Source organism: Acanthaster planci, linkage group LG09 (genome assembly GCF_054643075.1).
Source record: "Acanthaster planci isolate LZ-2023a linkage group LG09, COTS_SCS, whole genome shotgun sequence".
Lineage (NCBI taxonomy): Eukaryota > Metazoa > Echinodermata > Asteroidea > Valvatida > Acanthasteridae > Acanthaster > Acanthaster planci.
This window is the reverse complement of record NC_141785.1, coordinates 10,120,614-10,143,586: the sequence shown is the minus strand read 5'-3', so window position 1 is coordinate 10,143,586 and position 22,973 is coordinate 10,120,614. Positions and strand designations below refer to the sequence as shown.

Sequence of the window (22,973 nt, the reverse complement as noted above, 5' to 3'; positions counted from 1 at the left end):
TTTTCGTTGTCGTGCTTGCTATTTGTTTGACTTTGGTACCCCCCGAGACACACAAAGACACTCAAGCAAACCTTAGCATCATCATGTAAAAATGACGGCAGGAAAAAGGTGGAGTACATGTCTAGGAAAATAGAAGTCGGTAAAGAATTCCTGAGATTCCAATCAATCACCAACACAAAGGCAGGGGGTTCTCTCCGCCCCAAATCATGTGTCAATTGTAACCCTTTAATGAATAAATGGGGCAGTTCACTGAAGAAACGTGTAAGGAAAAGAAATGTAAAGCCGCGTAGACATGTAGCTTTAATGTATATCAGTTGGTCTAGAAGAAAACCACTGTAATCAATACTGGAAACCTTAGTTACATATATAAGATTTGCATGTGCCTCTTGTCTAAGAAGTTCTGGAATTGCTCTAGTATCACCCATCCAAAAAACCAACTTAAATGAGTATTGGCAGAAATGACAACTACTCTACATCAATTTGCAATATTGATTAAAGGGCAAAGGAATTATCCTTTTTCTGTGAAACAAACTCTTTACAAAATTTGCACCCATTTACAAGTAACATAGTGAAATCTGAGAAACTTATGTACCTGTGATAAACCTTGCATAAAAAAATCCTACAATCATCTATAAAAGGTACTTACTTTAAATATCTACGCTCAGCCATGAGGGAAGGCACACAGATAATTGGATAATTAGGTACTTTTATCTGGGATACCAGGTTGGAACAAATTTAGTAACTTAATGAGAATCAGGCTGAGTCTTGGTGTCCCATTTATCAAGACATTCCCATTCAGCCACCCCAAGTTGAACAGTTCAGGCACTGGCGTCTTCACTATCAAGTAAATAAGTCGACACTAATCTTGAAAAGTCGTATAAGTCATGCCACTGGGATAGGTTAAGTGTATGCTACCTGTGCTGGTTGTGTGTGCACGACTGCCAGAATCTGGGAAGGTTTCTGCAACTTCTGATGGGCCACTGAGCTTTGATGATGAGTGTCGGTAATGTACATTTCTTGTGGGTTATCTTGCTTTTCCTGTTCTGCTCCCTTTGTTCCAAGGATATTTTCCAACGTTATGCAACCTGAACGGAACAATCTGCGGTACGCAATGATGGACGTCACAGTGTTACCCTACTTGCTAACCCAATTCATTGTTTTAGGGGAACTTTCCCACGGTTCTGACCGGTCCAAGTATTTTTAGACACAGAATTTTCGTTTCTATTGTTTGGGAGATTAATCAAATAGGATATCGCAGGTTGTTTGGACCTGAGATAAAATCTGCTGATTAGCAGAATTACAACTGAAATGAACCCTCAAAGATTTGACCAATGGGGATGTATATGCAAATCAACTTTGAGGAAGGCGTCACATCTCCACCTATCACATGAGGGCGCCGTACACTTTTCCCAGCATTGCTGAATGTAGTGTGTGACGTGCATCATGCATGAAGTACTGCTATGTGTGTTCGTGTTCCTCGGGCCACATGCCAACATGGTGGCACCGGTAAATTACTGAATTGGATATCCAGGACACATTGTTAAGTAGTGAATGATTATACTTACCGGACTTCTGGGGTGACATTTCGTCAGAAATAAGCTGTTTTTTCGTCCACCGCGTTGGGCATGGCAGCACGAGTGTGGCACGGATCTCACTCACTCCCGATCCATCCTTAGCCACACATACCTGTAGGATACGCAATTTCGTGTCGGCGTGCTGAACATTTTCGGCGCACCCACTTATCATTGTGGGCGCAATTTCTTTTGCAAACAGAGATGACCCTTAGCCTTTCCGTTTTCTTAGAGCCATTTATTGAATGATTTCACTCACGTTGTTCTGGTATTTCTTCTGCAAACACTATGAATGCACAATTGAGTTTTTCATTTTCAGGTCAACTCGCCTCCTGGCCGACTCTCCCCCTGACCTACTCACCCCCTGGCCGACTCGCCCCCTGACCGACTCGCCCCCTAGGAACGTCAAGCAAATAATGCTGGCCCAATGTATTAAAAAAAAACAATGGTTCTAACCAACGAAGCAACACGAATGACTCACGGACGGTAATGGATATTTGGACATCACCACTAATCACTTATTTATTCAAACGCTTCCTACGTCCACTGTCTGATTAGGTTTTTTCATGGAGGTAGAATCAACCTCCATGGTTATTTGTACATCCATCATACCCTCAGGATCAACAACTGTGTCTTCTTGTAGTGACCCGATATCCAATTACTAGTTAGTTATAGTGTTCTGTTGCTCATTCACTCGACTGGGACCTCACATATACTGCGAAAATTGATTTAGGTTCTTGGATATACGCTTTTTGTGTGACGTATAAAGTCATAGTTGTACATTGTACACTAATGTCAATTTTTAACGTCCCATTATTAATTTTTTTTATTTGCGTAATTTTTATTCCTTTTTTGGAATTGAATATCTTTGAGAGTGCTCTTAATTTGTTTACAAGTAACGGGCACCAGATGGCATGACTATTTTTCCATGACGTCATGACACCGACAGTGCATGCTTGGATATAATTCAATATGGCCGATCAACAATGTGATCCTTGATGACTGTACTCGCCGAATAAATCAGTATTTAGTGTTAATTGTGAACTAATAATTGCATCCTGTGAAGTTATCGGAACCTGAAAGTGTGTAGCGACCGTTACACCCTTTGTCATAAATTATGTCTCCTTAACACTTCCGTAGGTTTGCGTCGCCGGGCATTATGCCTAATATGTACCGTTTTTTATCCGAAAAAGTCCGCAGAGTTAATTAATATGGTAGAGTGTTGGTGTTGTGGCGCACAAAATCCCATAGACAATACACAGGAAATGCTGCGCCATGGCCCATACACACGATAATACTGAATTAGTTTTACCAATATGAAAAAAAAAGTTGTTACTCTCCAAATTCCACAGAAAGGGAATATCCACCAAGCTTTAAACAAACTCAACTTTGAGTGCCCGTTGCAAACCCCAGAACCTATTTTTAAGGGCAGCAATCACCGATTCCATCTCTGACTGATTGTATTTTTTATTAAATGGTGAATGGGCCGGCCATACGTGCTTGGCAAACTTAGGGGGCAAGTTGGCTAGGGTGGCGAGTCGGTCAGGAGGTGAATTGGTCAGGGGGCGAGTCGGTAAGGGGGCAAGTCGGTCAGGGGGCGAGTTGGCTAGGGGGCGAGTTGGCTAGGGGGCAAGTTGGTAAGGGGCGAGTCGGCTAGGGGGGCGAGTCGGTCAGGGGGCGAGTTGGCTAGGGGGCGAGTTGGCTAGGGGGCAAGTTGGCTAGGGGGCGAGTCGGTCAGGGGGCGAGTTGGTAAGGGGCGAGCTGGTGAGGGCGAGTCGGCCAGGGGGCGAGTTGACCTACAATCGGTCCAACGTCTGCCCTTCTCCCACAGACCCCACAGAAAATGAGCCTTTTTCACCATAGGATCTAGATGATGTTTAACACGGCACGATCAGGGTTCTATTTTAGTTGTGGACCCCATGCACAGAAATGCCAAGAGTTCTCTGTATGGTAGCTTACATGTCTTTGTACTTTGTATCATGTTTGTACCATAGAGGAAAAAAATTGCCAAAATCATGCCCGTTTCCAGAAAAGGTGCATATGTTTCCTGATCAGAGTCCAAGAGTCACACAGTTTACATGTGTACTTGCGAAGACGAGGCCCAACCATATGATTGACTACGGCTGCAACTGATAAACAGGACATGGAAATTGGCTGCAGCCGCTTTCCGTACGTGTGTGTGTAATTCTTAGCCACGACTGGGCTGAATGGTTGAAATGGCAGTTGGCTGCGGTGCGCTGGGGTGACACTGACTAATCACAGGGCTCCTCATTACTTAAGCTCAAATGGCAGGAACGACAAGGAACAGCTGTTGGGTACCAGTGCACGTGAGTGCACTGTCGCACAATGATCACTTTCTGTTGTACGCATCCACGTGCGGCCTCAACAGAAAAGTGTTCACAGTGCGCCAGCGCGCTCACTTGTGTTGGTATCCAACGGCTGTTGCTTGTTTTTCCTGCCATTTGGGTATAAATAATGAGGAGCCGTGTGATTGGTCAGTGTGACCCCTAGTGTGCCGCAGCCGACTGCTATTTCTACCAGTGCGGCTAAGAATTACACTCACTCATATAGAAAGCAGCTGCAGCCAATTTCCATGTCTTGTGTATTGATCGCAGCCATAGTCAACCATTTGGTCATGGCTCGTCTTCGCAAGTACACATGTGAACCGCATAACTCTCGGACACTGATTGGGAAATAGTTGCACTTTATTGTGGAAAACGACATAGTTTTGGCCCATTTTTTTCTTGGTACTCAGAACAACGGTAAATCTTTGGAGAAATGGAGCAGCATTCCTATAGGTACACAACTAGAATTCCTGTTCGTGCTGTGTTAAACGTCATGTAGAGCCAGTGGTGAAAAAGGCTCATTTTCTGTGGGGTTCGTTGGAGCAAAGCAGACGTCGGACCCCACAGTTCTGGGGGTACAAGTGGACCACATTCTCTTTTTCATGGGTGCACCAGGCCTACCAATATACAACTCCTGGATCTTGAATGAAGCAGATAAAAATATCCAGAACTGATGTGGGAAAACTTCATGCAGCAAATCCATCCCAAAGAGAACTTTCGAGTAGCAAGGCTGTATTTGCAAAGATTTGCATTGTAAGACAACGAAACAGTTGATGAGTTCCTGTCCCATCTCAAATTACACGCAAAGAAATGCAACTTCACAAATGACGGTGAGCTCCAGGATCGTGTTACTGAGCAGTTCATCGCAGAGGCAAGACACAGCGACTTACAGGAAGAACTCCTGGTCAAAGAAAAAAAAACGTCACACTGCAGCATACTGTTGAGTTAGGCCGTACTCATGAGGTATCGATTGGTCACATGCGACAGCTGGCCCAAGTTCAACCATCTGACCTCACTGTGGATTCTGTCAGATCCAGACGTCAATGCCATAACAGTGGAGGCACTCACCCCTTCACACCGAGAGAGCGCTGTCCAGCGTACAACACTACATGTCACAAATGTGGCAAAAAGAACCACTGGCAATCCGCCTGTAGATTTGGTTCAAGTAACATCGGTCAATGCAGCCATTCCAAATCCAAAGCATGAGCTAGATCAGCTCAACGCTGACAGACACGCTCCAGTTCCAGATCGAGGACAAAATCTAGCCGTGATGTCCACTCTATCTGCAATCCAGACCATGTGAGTGACCTCGAGGACCAGCTTGATGAAATAGTCATCAGTCCAGTTGCCATGTCTGACCCCAGCACCTCAGACCATCGTGACTCTGACACGTGATATACTGTCTGTGTAGGCGTATACCTACATAGATGTGAAGGGAGACAGAAAAACACTTGTTGAGCTGCGAGTTAACTACTTCCTGACAGGGACTCCGGAATCGGAGACGTATGCTTTATATGCGTGGCCGGGGTCTCCGAACTCAGGCAAAGGAAACAGGGCCCTGTAACTAAAGACCGTACTCCGAACAAAAGACCAGGCTGCTGGACATTATCGGCATTTTTCACTGTCAAAAGAGGTGATAATCCAGCCTTGTTTTGAAAACTTATACCAGGGTATGGGGTGAATTACCACCGGGGACAAAAGCGCTCCACCACCGCAGCGATGAGTCACACAGCACCGCTGCACGCTTATCTGGCCCCTATTGAAAAGAGGTCAGCAGTGCACTGAGCCAGGCTCGTGAACAAAAGAAAGTTACATAACACCGCACAATCTGGGCTCTTTTTACAAGGCTGCAGGCCTGGCTGAAATACTCGGGCGTCAATGAAGGTCACCTGTCAGCTTAGAGTAGTACCTAAAGATGAATTTTTGAAGAATTTTGAAAACGGAAGAAATGATAATTATGCCGGCCCAGCATCATCAACATTGAAAAATGCCCCGGCACGTAGTTGTTAAAGTCGACACAGGTGCACATGGCAACACCTTGCTTCTTCGCATGTACCGTTGCACGTATCCAGATAGACTCACTGGTGACAGTTTCCCAAAGTCAGTTTGCATCCAACCAACACACCGTATTGTGCACCTATAATTACATGAAGATCAACCAGCGTGGGTAGACAACACTCACCTGCCAGTATGACTAGAGTGGATGGAATGAGGCAGAATTCTTCATCGTAGAGTCTGAAGGCCCAGCAATACTGTGACTGCCCACATAACAACAACTTAAGCTCGTGACCCTGCACTGTGCAATTACCACCCTACATTGTCCCCCTATCAACTCAACTGAGGAGCCACTGCAGCAGTATCCTGATCAGTTTGAGAGAATTGGCAATTTTCGAGACGCATATCATGTTGTTCCCAAAGATAGAGTCCAACCCACTATTGCAAATGTCTCATAAAGCTGAAAGATGAGCTAAAAACAGAGTTAAACAACATGGAACTGCCACTGAGCAGTCTCACAGTCCCCAGGCGTGAAAATGGCTAATTCAGAATTTGCCTTGAACCCAAGGACTTGAACAAAGTGATTAAAGATGCCATTGCAAGACTCCCGCCATAGAAGAAATTACCCATAAGTTCTCAGGTGCACATTTCTTCTGTAAACTAGATGCAAAAAATAGTTACTGGTCAATGCGACTTGATGACGAAAGTTCCCTACTTGCAACTTTCAACAGTCCTTTGGGCATTATCGTTACCTGAGATTACCTTTGGGCTAGTGATGAGCCAAGTGGTGTTCCAGATGCACATGGACCAGTTTCTTGAGTCATGCCCCGGCACAGTCAGCGTTGCAGATGACATTGAGGTATTTGGTGCAACAGAGTATGAGCACGATTACAATCTCCATCATTTGATGAAGGCAGCTTGCCAGTTAGGGTTGATGTTCAACAGCGCGAAATGTGCAATCAAACCTCTGAACATCAAGTTTTTCGGCATGGTTTGCATCCCGACCCTGACAAGGTTGCAGCCATCAAACAGATGAGACTCCCTCAAGACAAGACAATGCTCCAAGAATTCCTTAGCATGGTAACCTATGTCAGTCTCTTCATTCCCCACTTCTCACACAGCAACACAGGAACACACAGCTGACCTCAGAGGGTTACTGAAAAAAGATATCGATTTTGTCCAGTCTCCTTCACACCAAATGGCATTTGAGAAGGTCAAAGATGTCAACTGTACCGAAACAATATTTACCTGCTTCGATCCCTCAAAAGAAACCACAATCCAGGTCGATGCATCAAGCAGAGGTGAAGGAGCAGCCCTGACTCAAGATGGCACGGCAATCGCCTTTGCATCAGAATCCCTGAGCAAGACACAACAGATAATATGCCAACATAAAGCGTGAACTCCTTGCGGTAGTGTTTGTATTAGAACGATTCCACACCTATGTCTACGACAATGGTTTCATTGTTGAGAGTGACCACAAACCCTTGGAGATGATTCAGCGGAAATCACTTAAAGTCGGCTCCTCCAAGACTTCAACGTATGCTCCTTCATCTTCAACCCAATGACGTCAAGTTCATTTACTGTCCCGGTAAACAGATGTTACTGCCAGACACCCTGTCCCGTGTCCCAGACACATATGACGACCATATCGACCTTGATCTACATGTGACATTTGTCAGATTCATGCAACCCAGACTGCATACACTGCAACAACACACGCTGCCTCAAACACAAGCTTCACGAAGCTGAAGGAAGTCATCATTAGTGGATGGCCAGAATGACGGCAAAATTAATACCCATAGCTCTCCATCCCTATTGGCCTTTTTGAGATAAGCTAGCTCTAGCAGATGGGCTAATTCATTGTTATCCCCGCTAAACAGCAGTAGCCTGCTCTCTCCCAGCTACGTGAAGGCCATTAATCAGTGAAAAGATAAAAGCTATGAGCAAAAGACTGTGTCCACTAGATTGGCATAACAAGCGACATCAAATCACTTGTCAAGAGCAACCAAACTTGTCAGCACTTCCAAAGAGCACAACCTCGGGAAACTCTACTTCAACACACTATCCCTACCCGACCATGGCAAGTTGAAAGTACTGACTTGTTCACCTTCTAAGGTGAGAATTCCTCATCATAGCTGACTGCTATTCAAAGTTCCCATTCCTCGGAAAGCTTCCAGTCCCTTGCACCAGCTTAGCAGTCGTAACAGCCACCAAGCATATCTTCGCTGAAAATGGCATTCCAGAACGAGTCCTCAGTGACAATGCATGACACTATGATTCTTCTGACTACAGACATTTCTCTGAAACCTTGCTTTGACCACATCACTTCTTCACCCCACTATCCCCGGTCCAACGGCTTCATCGAGAGAGCCACGAAGAAGACACTGATGAAAGCCCGATCCAGCGGTGATGACATGCACATGGCATTGCTCTGCATCCGTAGAACTCCAGTTGATCACAAGATCCCTAGCCCGGCACAACTCCTGTACAACAGAAGAGTTGGTGGCAATCTACCTGCGAGGATCAGAAATACCTTAACCTCCTGAGATGAAATTCGAGACTATCTCCACCAGCGCCAAGTGAGCCAAAAACAGTACCATGACAGACGTGCCACCGACCTCCCACCTTTAGACTGGCCAAACAGTCTTCACCCCTGACCCGATATCCGGCCGGTGGACACCAGCAACCATAAAGGAAAAATGCACTGAGCCCCGATCGTGCATAGTGCATACTCCGAATGGCAGCATTCTATATCGCAACCGTAAACACATCCGTGACTTAGAGCCAGTCAAGAAGACAGTGACCTTTGATCTTGACCCCCCTAACCATCAAGTACTACCATCCGATTTACCAGCTACAAATACAGCAATGACAATGCAGACACCTACTATCCAGGTGATCCAAGAGCAACCCTACAAGACTCGCTGTGGACGACTTGTGTGAAAGCCAGACAGACTGTCATTGTGAACACGAATATCTTCTTCAGACTCTCCTTCAACTGCTCTCCCTCAAATTCTTCATCAATTCCCTGGCAAAACCTTTGGTTTAAGCCCATTTGACTTTAATTCACCATTTATCAGCCGAAAATCCAATTAAAAAAAAGAAGAAAAAGGAAAACAAAACTTTCCAGTTTGGGCAGAATTTTGGCACAATTTTGTTTGTTTTTAGAAGTCAAGATTTTTTTGTATTCTTTCACTTTCATTATTTCCAGATTTTTTTTCACCAGAAAGATCCGAAAAGTTCCTCAGTTATTTATAAGCTCTTCCATAGTCAAGACAGTAGATTTTCTAAACTTTCCAGGTAGCCACTTCATTTTTTTCTATTCAAGTGCAACTAATTTTTTCTCTTACAAGAATGGATGCAAATCGATCCATCGTTTATTTAACCAACTCATTTTCTTTCCAAAGAGAACTGTTTAAAGTTTGAAAGTCATTTTGTTAAAAGTTACTTTTTTCTAAAAAGGGAGATGTCACGTCTCCACCTGTCACATGAGGGCGCTGTACACTTTTGTGTGTGTTCCCGTTTCCCAGGCCACATTCTACTAACAGAGGGTTTGGTCAACCTTGTGAGTGACCAATTGTATTCTTGATGGAAATATCCATCAAGAGATTCTAAGGGCATTTAAGAGCCTATGCCAGGGTCAGAATTTAGTCTGCGCCCACACCACGGCAGACCACTGGTCAACAGCCCAACATTTCAAGTTGACATAGTAGCCATATGGGGTGAGTTGCTGTCTTTAAAATATTTTCTTGTTATAATCTACCTGTGTGTAACTTTATTTTGAGTTTTACTTCGGTGACTTAGTATTATGAACTGTTCATATGTTACAGTACTTCTAATGTTGTTGGAATTGTATTGCTTGCTTGTTTTTATGACCAATTCCAATCATTGCATTCATCGCAAGTTATTTTACAGAGTACTTTTCTCTTGTTCTGATAATCCCTTTGTTTTGCATACTCGATTCAACAGTGCAGTAGTTTGTGATTGATGATGACATTTGGACACCCTGTATGGATAAATTTCTGTTCTATTAGATAGCTTAAGTGGCATCTGTTTGTGTCGAGGCAGATGAAGCCAGTTGTAGGAGAGAAGCCTAACATATCCAGGTTAGCTTCTGAATTATGTTGTGTATTTATATTACAAGCAGTATCACGCTCTGACTTTTGGAAGTGTTTTACAATATGTTGTATGTCAGATCTCAAAGTTAGTACATACCGACAAACAAAGAGTTTTTACTTTGTGTGCACTAAGTCATTTTATGATTTGTTATGTGAAGACTGCCACCCTAGATGTTTTGGTTTGAAGACACAGACTGCCTACCCAAGAAAGTGCTATGTAATTGGTCAAACCAAGAGGTTTGGAGATAAAAACTGAACACAAATTTGGCCTGGTGTTTAGCAAGCTCCTCTTCTAAGACGGGATCCATGGAAGGAAATGCATCCTATAGCTCAGAAACATTCCTTTTAAAGTTGGTACTGCAGCCGCACATGATCTTGTATGGTTTCCACTGTCTTTTGATGAATTGAGGCTGAAGACTTTCAAGAAGGCATTTGCATCAAGGCCGCCTATACTCTATAGTAAGTCAAAGGTGAAAGTCTCTGGTGGTTATGCATTTAAAGAGGATCTCCGAAAGATGCAGAGATTCCAACATGATCCCTCCAGGCATTTGACTCCATGGTCCCATCCAGTCACAAGTACTGTTCCATTGTACACAAAGCCAGCCTTGCTCTACTCCACCACAGCATTAGTACCACCAGATCTATCTTGCATCACTGGTTAAGCAGATTTCCACTAACAAAGACAAGTGAGCCTTCTCCACAGACAAGATGACAATTCTTTTGTAGGGCATGAACTTTACCTGACATCATCTAATGCACTGAACCCACCCCCCACTATTTTGACAAGTCTACAGCCAATGACATCAGTTTGTAAATCGGCAATAGAAGCAAGCCAAGCACCCCTCAAGACAAGACCGGTTAGTCATCACATCACTGTGCCAAGACAACTCCATCCACATTCTCCAAGCAAACAAAGGCAATGCTACAACTGTTATTGACAAGGCCAATATGACCGCAAGGTAGCTGTCATCCTCAACTCGGACTGCTATCGTGTACTCTGAAAAGACCCTACACGTTCCATTGAGAGGAACGTGCAACACGAGCTTCTCACCCTCCAGCATTCCAGTAACATCTTTAGCCCTTGTACAAACAGCTCCAGCCATTCAACTCCAAGTGCCCAAAGTTCTTTGGTCAACCCAACATCCATGTTGATTCTGACAGACACATGGAAGAATTTGAGCAGAACGGCATCGTCGCAGCAGACCACACACCCAAGGTTTGACTCTGGTACATAGATGACACCTTTGTCATTTGGCACCATGGGCAGAACAAACTCTAACTCTTCTTGGAACACTTCAACAGGCATCAAAGCAGCATCCAGTTCACCATGGAACACAAAACAGATGGCAACATCTCATTCCTTGACGAGAACAGGATGGCAGTCTTACCCACATTGTCTACCAGAAACCCACCTATACCCATAGATATCTCCTCAGTGCTTCCTTCCATCACTCCAAGATCAAGACTTCTGTCAACTGGATCTTTGTTCTGAGAGCGTACCATATATGCAATTAGAAACATCTCACCCAAGAACTCCATTACATCACCACAGCACAGCATCCAAATGGATACAAGTAAAGCCAAATCGAGACGCAAGACCCCAGATGCACCTCCTGTTGAAGGGTCACCTACACCAAAAGACAATGAGCTAGGGCAACTAGTTCTGTTACTCTCCCCTACCTAGGCAGTACCTCCAATGACATCCAGTGCATCCTCCATGAGCATTGAATTCCAGTGTACCATACAGCCTCTTGAAGATCCAGAATCTTCTGACCTCGCACATAGACCGGCAAAACCCTCCGCGCTAGGCCAGAAGTATACAAGATCCCCTGCCAATGTGGTAAAGTGTACATTGGCAAGATTCGCAGGGAGCTCCCTACTAGACACAATGCAAAGCCAATGGAAGGAAATGAGAATTTTAGAAGTCATCCATCATAAAGCACCCCCACACCAAAGACCACCTGACCAACTGGAGCCAAGCTGAACTCAGGAACACTGGTACCCGCACAATGGCGGCAGAACACTTTTCAAAGGGGGGGGGGTAGTTGTGAGACCATCTGGTATCAGCCATTAATTCACTGATCCATCAAACTCCACCCATTATGGGACTTGCACAGAGGGGGGGATGCCTCCCCAGTCAAAAACTGAGGGGGAGGAGGAGGAGCATCTGTAGCCCTTTCCACATCAAGGAGGCCCTCGAAAGCCTCAAGCACAAGACAGTTCCCCTAGACATCTGTTTCAACATCAGCATCATCTAGTGCACCATCCTCAAATCCCTGACTAATGGGTCTCCTATACCCTAGGGAATCTTTTTTTGAGCTATTGGTCTCTTATACCCTTGGCAACCTTCCCCTGTGCCCCATTCGTTCGAACAGACATGCCCTGCTGATCATCTAGCATCCGATGTTCTGCTTAATACCCTTGGGCTGGATCCAGAGTTACTCTCCTCTTACCACCTTCAAACACCATATACATGTAACTGCTCCACCCTGACAACAGACATACTGATTTCAGCTGTGTAAGCGTAGTTTAGCCCAAGTTCCACCAGTGGTTTCATCCACACATAATAAAGAAAAACAGCCGAAGGTCAGAACTTCATTTTCCACTCTCCTTTAATAACGTGATGAACTGTAAAGAAGAAACAATACAGGTGAAATAGCGTTACGGTACCGAGCTCTGGTCACGCACACTTGCATCCATAAAACCAGATTGTCCCAAGCCCAGGATTCCCTCCGCTCCCAAAAATCTTGCCCGATCTGCAAACACGTTGGACAGAGTAATTCCAACCACTTCCTGAGCGAGTGCCTGAGCACGACTGGTGTTTCATCTTGAAGGCATGTCAGTTTGCAAACATCATTGACGCCGGTCCAGATGACGAGCCCCACATCCTACATGAAGATGAGATTGGTGATACCAGCCACAACACAGACACCCACTCCTCCTACTGGGTCCAGACAAGACAATCCCCGTACTTGGACACCTGTGGACACCACGCCATCCGTGTCCTCATTGATACTGGTGCCACAGGAAACATGATAAGTGCAGCTGCTGCAAAGCGTATCAGGGCCCCCGTCAAAGAGAGCTCCCAATCGGCCCACCAAGCAGACTGTTCTTCCCCACTCACGGGGACGGGCGAGACGTGAATCACCCTCTCCTGCAATGGGCTCGAGTTCCTGTTCGAGGCCCATGTGGTCAGTCACCTCTATGTTGACGCACTTGGTGGCATGCCCTTCATGGCGTCTGGCCAGGAGAGTTCATTGAACTGCAACTCGCAAAAGACATTTCAGTACCAGACACCACTTTTGCCCTCAAACCTTGACCTTACACCCCTTGTGCCAACGTGACCCGCCCCGCCCCCACCTGGCCAACCCCTGACATAATTGACAGCGTGACTGGCAGAATCCGCATCCCTAACCTGACTGCAGAGCCACAGGTGCTGAAACGCCATGAACACTTGTCAAGTCTGCTCTGTGTTCCTGCCCACCCAAAAGGAAGATGCAACACACAAGCATGACTCCTACCATGGCAGTCCAGCAAAGAATTTGCCCCATTCATCCCCACACTCCGACAAAGTCTTCCTCGACCCTGACAATAGCCTTCCAGTCCCTCAACCTTGAGTTTGATGACGTTTTCAACCCAGACTTCAGTGGCTACAATGGTTATGCTGGACGGTCTGAAGCCATTGTCAACATGGCCTGTTCAGTCCCCTCAACGCAAGGGCTGACTACCACAGTACTCTAAAGACAAACTACAGGAGTTTCAGCAGAAGTTTGATCAACTTGAAAAACAAGGTGTTTTCGCGCATCCAGAAGACCTAGGCATCACTGTTGAGTACCTCAACCCCTGCTCCCTTGTCAAGAAGCCAAATGGTGAACTTTAATTAGTCACGGCCTTCGCCGATGTGGGCCGCCACAGCAAACCACAGCCAGCTCTCATGCCTGATGTCAATTCTACCTTACGCCAGATTGCGCAGTGGAAACAGATTATCACCACTGACCTCACCAGTGCTTTCTTTCAGATCCCCCTGTCCCACAACTCCATGAAGTATTGTGGGGTAGCCACCCCTTTCCTCGGTGTCCGAGTGTCTACCGGGTCAGCCATGGGTATGCCGGGGTCGGAACTCGTGTGCGGTGTCCTCGGTGACCTGCTGAAGGAGGGCATAGTGGCCAAGATTGCAGATGACTGCGGTAGAAACACTCATAGCGAACTATTACACAACTGGAGGTGAGTTCTACGAACCCTGTACACATGTTAGCTGCGTCTGTCCGCCAAAAAGACCATCATTTGCCCCAAAACAGCCACCATACTTGGATGGGTTTGGTCACAGGGAACACTTCGTGCAAGTCCTCACCGTGTTGCCACTCTTGCCTCATGCTCCATCCCCCAAAAAGTTGCAGGCCTGGGTTCCTTCATTGGGGTGTACATAGTTCTTGCCCGAGTACCACAAGGTGTGCATCCATCATATCACCCCTTGACGCCATCATATCTGGACGTCAGTCAAGCGATCAACTTCAATGACAGATAGCACCCGTGCTGTGTTTACTGAAGAGTCTTCTCTTGCTAAGGTATGCACGATTACTTTACCTCACCCAGACGACCAGCTATGGATTGTCATGGATGCCGCTGTCAAAAACCATGGCATTGGAGCCACCTTGTAATGTCATAAGCCAGGGTGTACTGCATCTGGCCAGCTTCTTCAGTGCCAAGCTTCGTGGACGTCAGCCGACCTGGCTCACGTGTGAGGTCGAGGCATTATCCATTGCAGCCGCCACCAAACATTTCAGTCCCTACATTGTCCAATCAACACAGATGACCTCCATTCTCACATACAGCAAACCCTGTGTTCAAGCATTTGAGAAGCTATGCCGTGGAGAGTTTTCCGCCAGCCCCCGAGTGTCCACATTCTTGTCAACTGTCAGTTGCTTCCAAGCCACACTTCGACATCTAGCAGGGTCAGCAAACATTCCATCAGACTTTGTAAGTTGAAACGCACCAGACTGCAATGACCCATCTTGGCAGATCTGTACGTTTGTGAAGCATACAGATGGTCCAGCGCATCTCTACTCAGGACATTGTCTCTGGCAAGGCAAAATTGCCATTTACTAGTCAATCAGCCTGGTTAAGCATACAGGCAGAGTGTCAAGATCTACGTTGGACAGGTGCCCATCTACTGTAAGGAACCCGACCCTCCAAAAAAGTCACCAATGCCAAGGATGTCAAATGATATCTCATCCTGGCCACCCTTGCCAAGGACGGCATGCTGGTCATTAGCAAAAATGAGCCTCTTGCCCCCACACGTGAGTGTATCATCATTCCACATCAAGTTTTGGATGGCCTGCTCACTTCAATCCACATTCAGTTGAACCACTCGTCGTGCCACCAACTCAAGTGCATTGTCCATCGCTATTTTTTTGCACTTGACATGGACAAGACCATCGAACAGATCTCATCAAATTGTCATCGGTGCGCTGCTCTCCGCAATGCTCCCGAGTCAGTGACGCCCCAGTCCTCTTCAGATCCACCAGATGCAGTTGGCATAACTTTTGCCGCTGACGTCATCAAAAGAAGTCGCCAGCTCATCCTTGTCGTACAAGAGACTGTCACATCCTTCACTGTTGCATGCGTAATCGAAAATGAACAACAAACCACCCTCCGTAATGTGCTTCTCGCGCTCTGCATTGAGCTATGCCCACTCGACGGCCCCCCAGCTGTTATCCGCACTGACCCCTCAATGGGCTTCCAGACCCTCGTCACAGACGTGCTCCTACAACAGCACCGGTTATTCATAGAAATTGGCGGTATCAAGAACATCAACAAACATCCAGTAACAGAGAACGCTGTGCGCGAATTAGAGGATGAGCTCCTTTGTCATGACCCCATGGGGGGTGCGGTATCACTACTTACCCTTGCACTAGCCACTTCTTGCCTGAATTCCTGTATATTGTAACGTGCTCAACGCGGCCTAAGGTTTCACTGGATTAGGTACGGTGCAGATTGTAGACAGACAGGACAGGACAGAGATGGCACGTACAACTGAAGAAATAATTACCAACACACAATTCTACGGGTATGAATGATTTATTGCGTCTCTGTTTCTTGGGAACTTACAACTTTCTCAGCCAATTTGGGGGCGGCGGTGTAGGTCGGACACGGACGTGAGAGCAGTCTTGCTTCGTCGAGAGCCAGCCAGAAGGTGTTTTACACAGCTTATTTCGCGCCGCACCACGACCAGTTCGCGCGCCAGTTGCATGGCAACCCGCGGTAAACAAGGGGTGATCACGAGCGCAGCGCATGTTCCAGCCGTGCTCGCTACACCACCCTCTCCTTACAAAAGATGTGTCCTCACATCTCCACTTTGATGAAAACCAAAGGCCTTTTTTTCGGTCGTGAGAAATCATTAAGTAAGAAAGTGCAAGATTTCTTCGCAAGAAGCTTCAACCTCTAACGATCAAATTTGTTTTTTTTTTTAAACGCTGACAAGAACATTTCAAGAACTTCAAATTTTATGAGGAACGGCTTCATAAACCTGCTGGAATCAATTGCTTAGAGAAGAAATCAAACAAAAGGAACATTTAAAGGTTGCTTTACTTCAAGGCAAGAAATAAATTCAATCGGATCTTTCTCTGATCAAAATTAACAAACCAGGTTGATCAATAGGGGTTTCTTCACCCCCTTTTTTTTCTTTAGCTTTTATCTTTAAAACAAAACTAACAACACTCGATAAAAATAAAACGGTTGTAGTTGCGAAACTTCTGGGTTTAACTTAACAAATGTGAACTTCACACTCTTTTAAGGCATTTTATTAAGGATCTGTTATAAAGCGCTCCGAGATCAGCCGAAGTGCCACCTTCCCGTCGCCCTCCAGAACCTCCTTCACGGTGCGCTCCACCACTCTCGAGCCCTTGGTAGGATCCGTCTGGACGCTAGCATCCTTCATGGCAGGACGGCGAGACCCACTGGTAGCCAAAGGGATGATGGCAGACTGGACGGGTACCACTGGAGGCACCACAGACTCCTGGCACTGTACCGGCGGCGGGGAATAGAAATCTCTTACAATTCTCCGCTCCACACTGCCAGGTTCAAGACTCACCATGTCGATACTCCGGCCAGGGGTTCGCGGTACCTGAGGATCGGGCTGGTCCTCAATTACAACTGGCTAACTTGCCCTCTGGATGCCACCATGTACGGACTGCCAGTGACGGTCCAGGTCGTGCTTCCTCACGAAGGAATGGGAGCAGTAGGGGCAGCTCAACTTGTCCTTGCGCCGATGCTACTCATCTATGTGGCGTCGCAGGCTTGACTGAGATGAGAACTCCTTTCTGCACTCTGCGCATTGGTTGCACTTTCCGGGGCTCCTTCGGTCCATTGGGGAACGGCTTCGGCTTCGGTCCATACTTAGCCTGTAGTCAACAGAACAAAACGTAACAGGGAAAATGTGAGCATTACAAACACCAATCGCCAAATCTATCGGGAGGCCTTCGCCTCCTCTTCACGGAAACTGGTTGATCATTACTGTTGGCACTTGGCGGAGAGGCTTGTTCCTGGTCTGATGGTGGTTCTGTAACGGACGCTGAGGGACCTGGACTGTCTGGACTGTCTGACCTGGACTGTCTGGTACTATCGTCATTTCCACCCTCATCCGGGCTGGCTTCAACTGTCCCTTCCTCTGTGTCGGTTTTCTCGTTATGGGACTCTTGCACGTCCTGGTCGCTCATTAACCAGGACTCGTCGGACTCTTGTATCGGCTCGGCGGAGGTTGAGTTTGTCTCTCGATGGAACCAGGAGTGGTCCACTTCGCCATGGAATGGTTTTAGCAAGTTTGTATGGACCACCTTCGGTTTATGCCTTGGACCCTTCTGCACCCTAACCACGACATCGCTAAGGACTTTTGTGATAAGGTAGGGACCATCAAACTTCGGTTGCAGTTTTGGGGACACTCCCACCCGCCGTGCGTGAACCCTCATCATGACTGCCGCACCAACGCTATAGTCCTCATTCGTCACTTTATGGTCATAGTGTCGACGTTGGTAGGACGCAGCTTTCTTGAGATGCTTCCTTGCCATCTCATGGGCCATTTCCAGCCTCTGTGCTAAGTCAGCTACATAATCTGGCGCTGCCACCGACTCCTCAGGCAAGACGGAGCCGCAAATCACGTCAATCGGGAGCTCCACTTCGCGTCCAAACATCATAAACTTTGGTGACGTCCCTGTGCTTTCATGGGGCGATGCTCAATAGGCCGTCATAATGGCGGGCACGTGGAGATCCCAGTCTCTCTGGTTTTCAGACGTGTACAATGACAGCATAACTTTGAGCGTCCTATTAAACCTTTCTACTTGCCCGTCACTTTGCGGGTAGTAGGGGGTTGTCCTCGTCTTGTCGATCCCAAGAAGCCGACATGTTTCCTGAAACAACTCACTTTCAAACTGCCTGCCTTGGTCGCTGTGGAGAAGCCTTGGCGTGCCAAACCGACTGATGAATTGATTGACAAGAACGTCTGCGACCACTTCTGCATTGACTGAAGCTACCGGATAGGCCTTGGTCCATTTTGTGAAATAGTCGGTAATCACAATAATGTAGCGATTACCAGCTGTAGACACGGGGAATGGGCCTGTAATGTCAATTGCCACCCTCTCCAAGGGAACCCCAAAGATCTGTTGTTTGAGTGGTGCCACTGGTGTCTTACTTGGAGCCTTTTGTTTGGCACATTCGAGGCATTCCCGAGCCCAATCTCGCACTGAGCCTCGCATCTTCGGCCAATAGAACCGGGATCTGGCCTTCTCGTATAACTTTGTGATTCCAAGGTGTCCTCCCGTGGGGGAATTATGCAGCTGGTGGAGAACTTCCGTTGCTGCAGCATTGGCTTCGCTTGTTGGTTTTTCAGCCTGAACTGCTTCTACAGTGGCACTTCTGACCTTTCTAACATCTGCAGATCGACGTTCCTTCTCGGCTTTGTACAGTGCCTCCAGTTCCACAGCAGCTGCCACGGCTTCATCAAGCGAACTGGTTCTCATCTGGATGATTCTCGTGCGTATTTCACTGTCGAGGAGCGCATCCAGAAAGTGGTCTCGTCCCATTCTGTCGCGGCTATCCTCCGGTAAGTCGGCGTAAACTTTCTCCACGAGCTGTCGAACTTCCTCTGCCATCTCTACCAGGCTTTCTGACGGTTTCCGTCGTCGATTCCGGAGCTGCGCTCGGTGAAGTTCCTTCCTGCCTAAGGGGTCAAACCGGGACTCTAAAGACTTCACAAGCCGCTTGTAATCCTTTGCTTCAGCCTGCAGACTACTCAGCGTCTGTTGTGCTGACCCTGTTAACAGCACAGCAAGGTACTGGCATTTTGCCTTGTCGTCCCATCCGTTTATTGCAGCACACATCTCAAAGTGCTTAAGGTAAGGCTTCCATGGTGTCTTACCATCGTAGCTGTCCGGTTTGATGATTGGTCTTTCCTTTGCCGAGTGGCTCTTTTCCAGCTTAACCTCCCCGTCGCCTTTCCACTTTTAGGGGTTGATAGTACCAGGGGTTTGGTTTGTCCAGTTGTCTTCTCTTGGTCCCTAGTGTGGCCAGGGGCTGCTGACATGATGGGCGATAATCCTAGTGTTTGGCTAATTGGTGGGCGGATAGTGCCTTTTGTGTCGACTGGTGGCGTGTAACCTTGGATCTGAGGCAAATCAGTCTCTCCGTCTTCACCCTTCCTCTGCCAATTATCGAATGTGCTGGGCTGGTCGGGTAGTGTCGCCGGCAGGTCAAAATTTCTCCCATTCAGCTTCTGTCCAGGCCAGAAAGTTTCTGTAGGAGGGGTCGCAAAAGGAACTTCCTTTGACCATCCACGTGGGTTCCGACCCACCACCTCTACCCGTGGCAAGCCACTGGCCTGGTCAGTAGAACTCGCTCTGTCCTCATTTGTCCTGCAAACTGAGGGCCTATTTTCCTTGGGGTTTAACTGGTTCGCAGAGGAAGTGAGAGTGGACCCAACAGTCGCTTGCAGGCTTTCAACATTTCCTGGTGCCCCGATTGGACCGACCCAGCTGGCCCCCATCGGCTGCCACCCTCGGCTTCTGTTTTCGAAGAACAGAGGTTCTCCAGTTACGCCCAAACTTCCCGCAATACCCACACCCAAGTCCTGCCACGTGTTGTATTCGGGGGTCTGTTTGGTTACCAGTCGGGGGTTCCCCTCTGGTTTACTCAGTATCACTTCGTCCTTATCAGGGCCCATGCTAATACCAGAACCTGCCATTGCATTTCTGAAAGAGGGGTACGGGTGCCCCGGTGGGCCTCTCGAGTGCACAGTTTCCTCCCAAGGGAACGCGTTTACATTTGTCCCTCGTTCCCGTGCAACCGGTTTTTGTTCTTGTTTTCTACTTGTTGGGGGACAACTCAACGCGTCTTTCAGACTCTGGGAAAGTAATTCAATTTCTCGTGAAACCCTCTCATATTCCTGCTCAAGGACACTGTAAAGGTCTGCATTGCTCATAGTTGAATGCCTAGTAGCCAGTCCCTGCCCACTGTGTCCTTCCATAATTGGTTTATTTGTGACCGACTTTATTATACAGTGTATGAATTTTCAACCCGTGTATTTTGCACTATGACTATTGGGCTTTAATCCGGCTAAAAAAGCAAACCGGGCGGTTGGCTCCGGTTGGTCAGCTCCGGGCAGTTGGCTCCGGGCGGTCGCCTCCGGACGGTCAGCTCCGGGCGGTCAGCTCCGGTTCGTTGGTTCCGGGCAGTTAGCGTGGTCCAACGTGTGACTCCTAAGCCACACACACACATGTACGCACAGCGGTTCGGTATGCACCACTACCGCGTTTTACTGGACAAGCAACCCAAGGTACATGTACGTCGTCACGGCTCGGTATACACCACTGCCGTCTTCCGCTCAAAGCCCACCCATTGTTCCCTACCACAGCTCGGTAAACACCACTGCTGCTTTCTGAGGTAATTTTTCAGGTAAATTCTGTCAATCATGCCAGGACATGGGGACACAATCCCACCGCTGCCACCAGTGTAACGTGCTCGACGCGGCCTAAGGTTTCACTGGATTAGGTACGATGCAGATTGTAGACAGACAGGACAGGACAGAGATGGCACGTACAACTGAAGAAATAATTACCAACACACAATTCTACGGGTTTGAATGATTTATTGTGTCTCTGTTTCTTGGGAACTTACAACTTTCTCAGCCAATTTGGGGGCGGCGGTGTAGGTCGGACACGGACGTGAGAGCAGTCTTGCTTCGTCGAGAGCCAGCCAGAAGGTGTTTTACACAGCTTATTTCGCGCCGCACCACGACCAGTTCGTGCGCCAGTTGCATGGCAACCCGTGGTAAACAAGGGGTGATCACGCGCGCAGCGCATGTTCCAGCCGTGCTCGCTACAATATGTTCCCGTGGATTATCCGCCCGCGAGATGTGGTATCAACGCGACCAGTCCACCAACAGCCCAATCCCTATTACCGACCGGTAACTGATTCTCAACCAACATGATTCCTGCTCTACCAATCAACCTCTTAGTAAAAGCCAAGGCACTATCGGGCAGAATTGCACCCCACACAGTTGTCGCTGTTGGAGACCTGGTGTACCTTCACGGTGACCGCAACAAAACCAAGGGACGGAGTTGCTACCTTGTGACAGCCGTCGATGGATTGTGGTGCAATGTACGGAAATTCATTGGCAATCAGCTAAGGAGCACTTCTTATCGCATGAAACGCTCAGAATGGTACAAGGTCACCTCCCCCTCTGATGACTACGTTCCCGACCCTTCCAGTCTTCCAGATCTTGATGACAGCGAAGATAAGACTGACACCACTGTAGAACCTGCCGCTCCAACCCCCCTGCGATACCCGCCATACTCTCAACACCTGCCGAGCCATCCACTGTGTGAGCCATCCGACTCTACTGAGCCTCCCCTAACTCGTCAACTCCTCACCTGACAACCTTCTCAGAGACTCAGAAAGATGTATGCACCCCATGCCCAACTCCAACCCCAAGTTGCTCTTCGTGCCAGTGCAAACTACCCTCGTATCTCGAGGATTATGTGACAAAATTTGGTTAGTCTACCAATTTGTGCATACTTGTAGTCATCCATGAAGGATCTGCCTTCCTACAGAGTTGTTAGGGCAGAATAATCCCTATGGCTGGAGGATAGTCTACACCAATGTAGGTCCTTTTCACCTCATTGTGTGTTTTTTCTTCTTTGTAGCCTAATAGGTCCTTTAGTCCAAGTATAGTTAGTTTTATTATTTCATTTACTTGTGTTTATTCATTGACTACCTATGCCAGTCCTCTTGTTATCAGTCAAGAACTGTGCCACTTTCAGGAGCATTTAATCCAGGGAACATAGCCCTTGTTCAAAAAAAAAGGAAGAGGTCATGCCAGGAGTTATGATTGCGCCCTCTTGTGTTGGCAACCCCTGACCTCGTTCTCACTTTTTGTTTTACTCAATTTCAGTGTTTTGCCCTTGTGCATTAAACCTCCTCTATATCCAACAAGTCAGTTTCACAGTTGCAGTTCTTGTGTGTCCAGGAAACCTCTTATTACTGGCAAAAAAGGAGACCGATCATCAAGGTCATGAGAATATTTGTTTGAAGCAAAAAAAAATGAGACTGACTATCAAGGTTATGAAAATAATTTTGGAAGGAAAAAAAGGAAGACTAACCATCAGGGTTAGGGGGACATTTCTTTGGAGGGAATAAAAGGGAGATTAGCCATCAGGGCTGGGAGGATATTTTAGAAAGGGATAAAAGGGAGACCAGTCATCAAGGTTAGGAGGATATTACATGTATATGGAAGGGAACAAAAAGGGAGACCAACCATTGAGGCCAGGAGGACACTTTTTAGAAAAGAACAAAAAGGAGACTACCATCATGGTCAGGAGGGAACAAAAGGCAGATCAGTCATCAAGGCTGGGATATATTTTTATTATTATTTGTATTTTAAATTTTATTTGCTTTTA

At 47.1% G+C, this 22,973-nt stretch overlaps 1 protein-coding gene across 11 annotated transcripts in view; it reads left to right on the top strand.

Annotated features, from left to right (window-relative positions):
• Nucleotides 1–1,427: 1,427 nt before the first annotated feature.
• LOC110980675 (uncharacterized) overlaps nucleotides 1,428–22,973 on the top strand; it is a 31,628-nt gene continuing 10,082 nt past the window's right edge. Inside the window, exons 1-2 of one of the 11 annotated variants that reach the window (XR_015426347.1) lie at nucleotides 1,428–1,506; nucleotides 9,442–9,633. Coding sequence is in view for 1 of the 11 variants with exons in the window: in XM_087140932.1 (XP_086997058.1) it covers nucleotides 21,502–21,951 (450 nt within the window). In the remaining 10 variants the exon portion in view is untranslated. The other 10 variants (XR_015426352.1, XR_015426346.1, XR_015426348.1 and 7 more) reach the window with 10 other exon arrangements.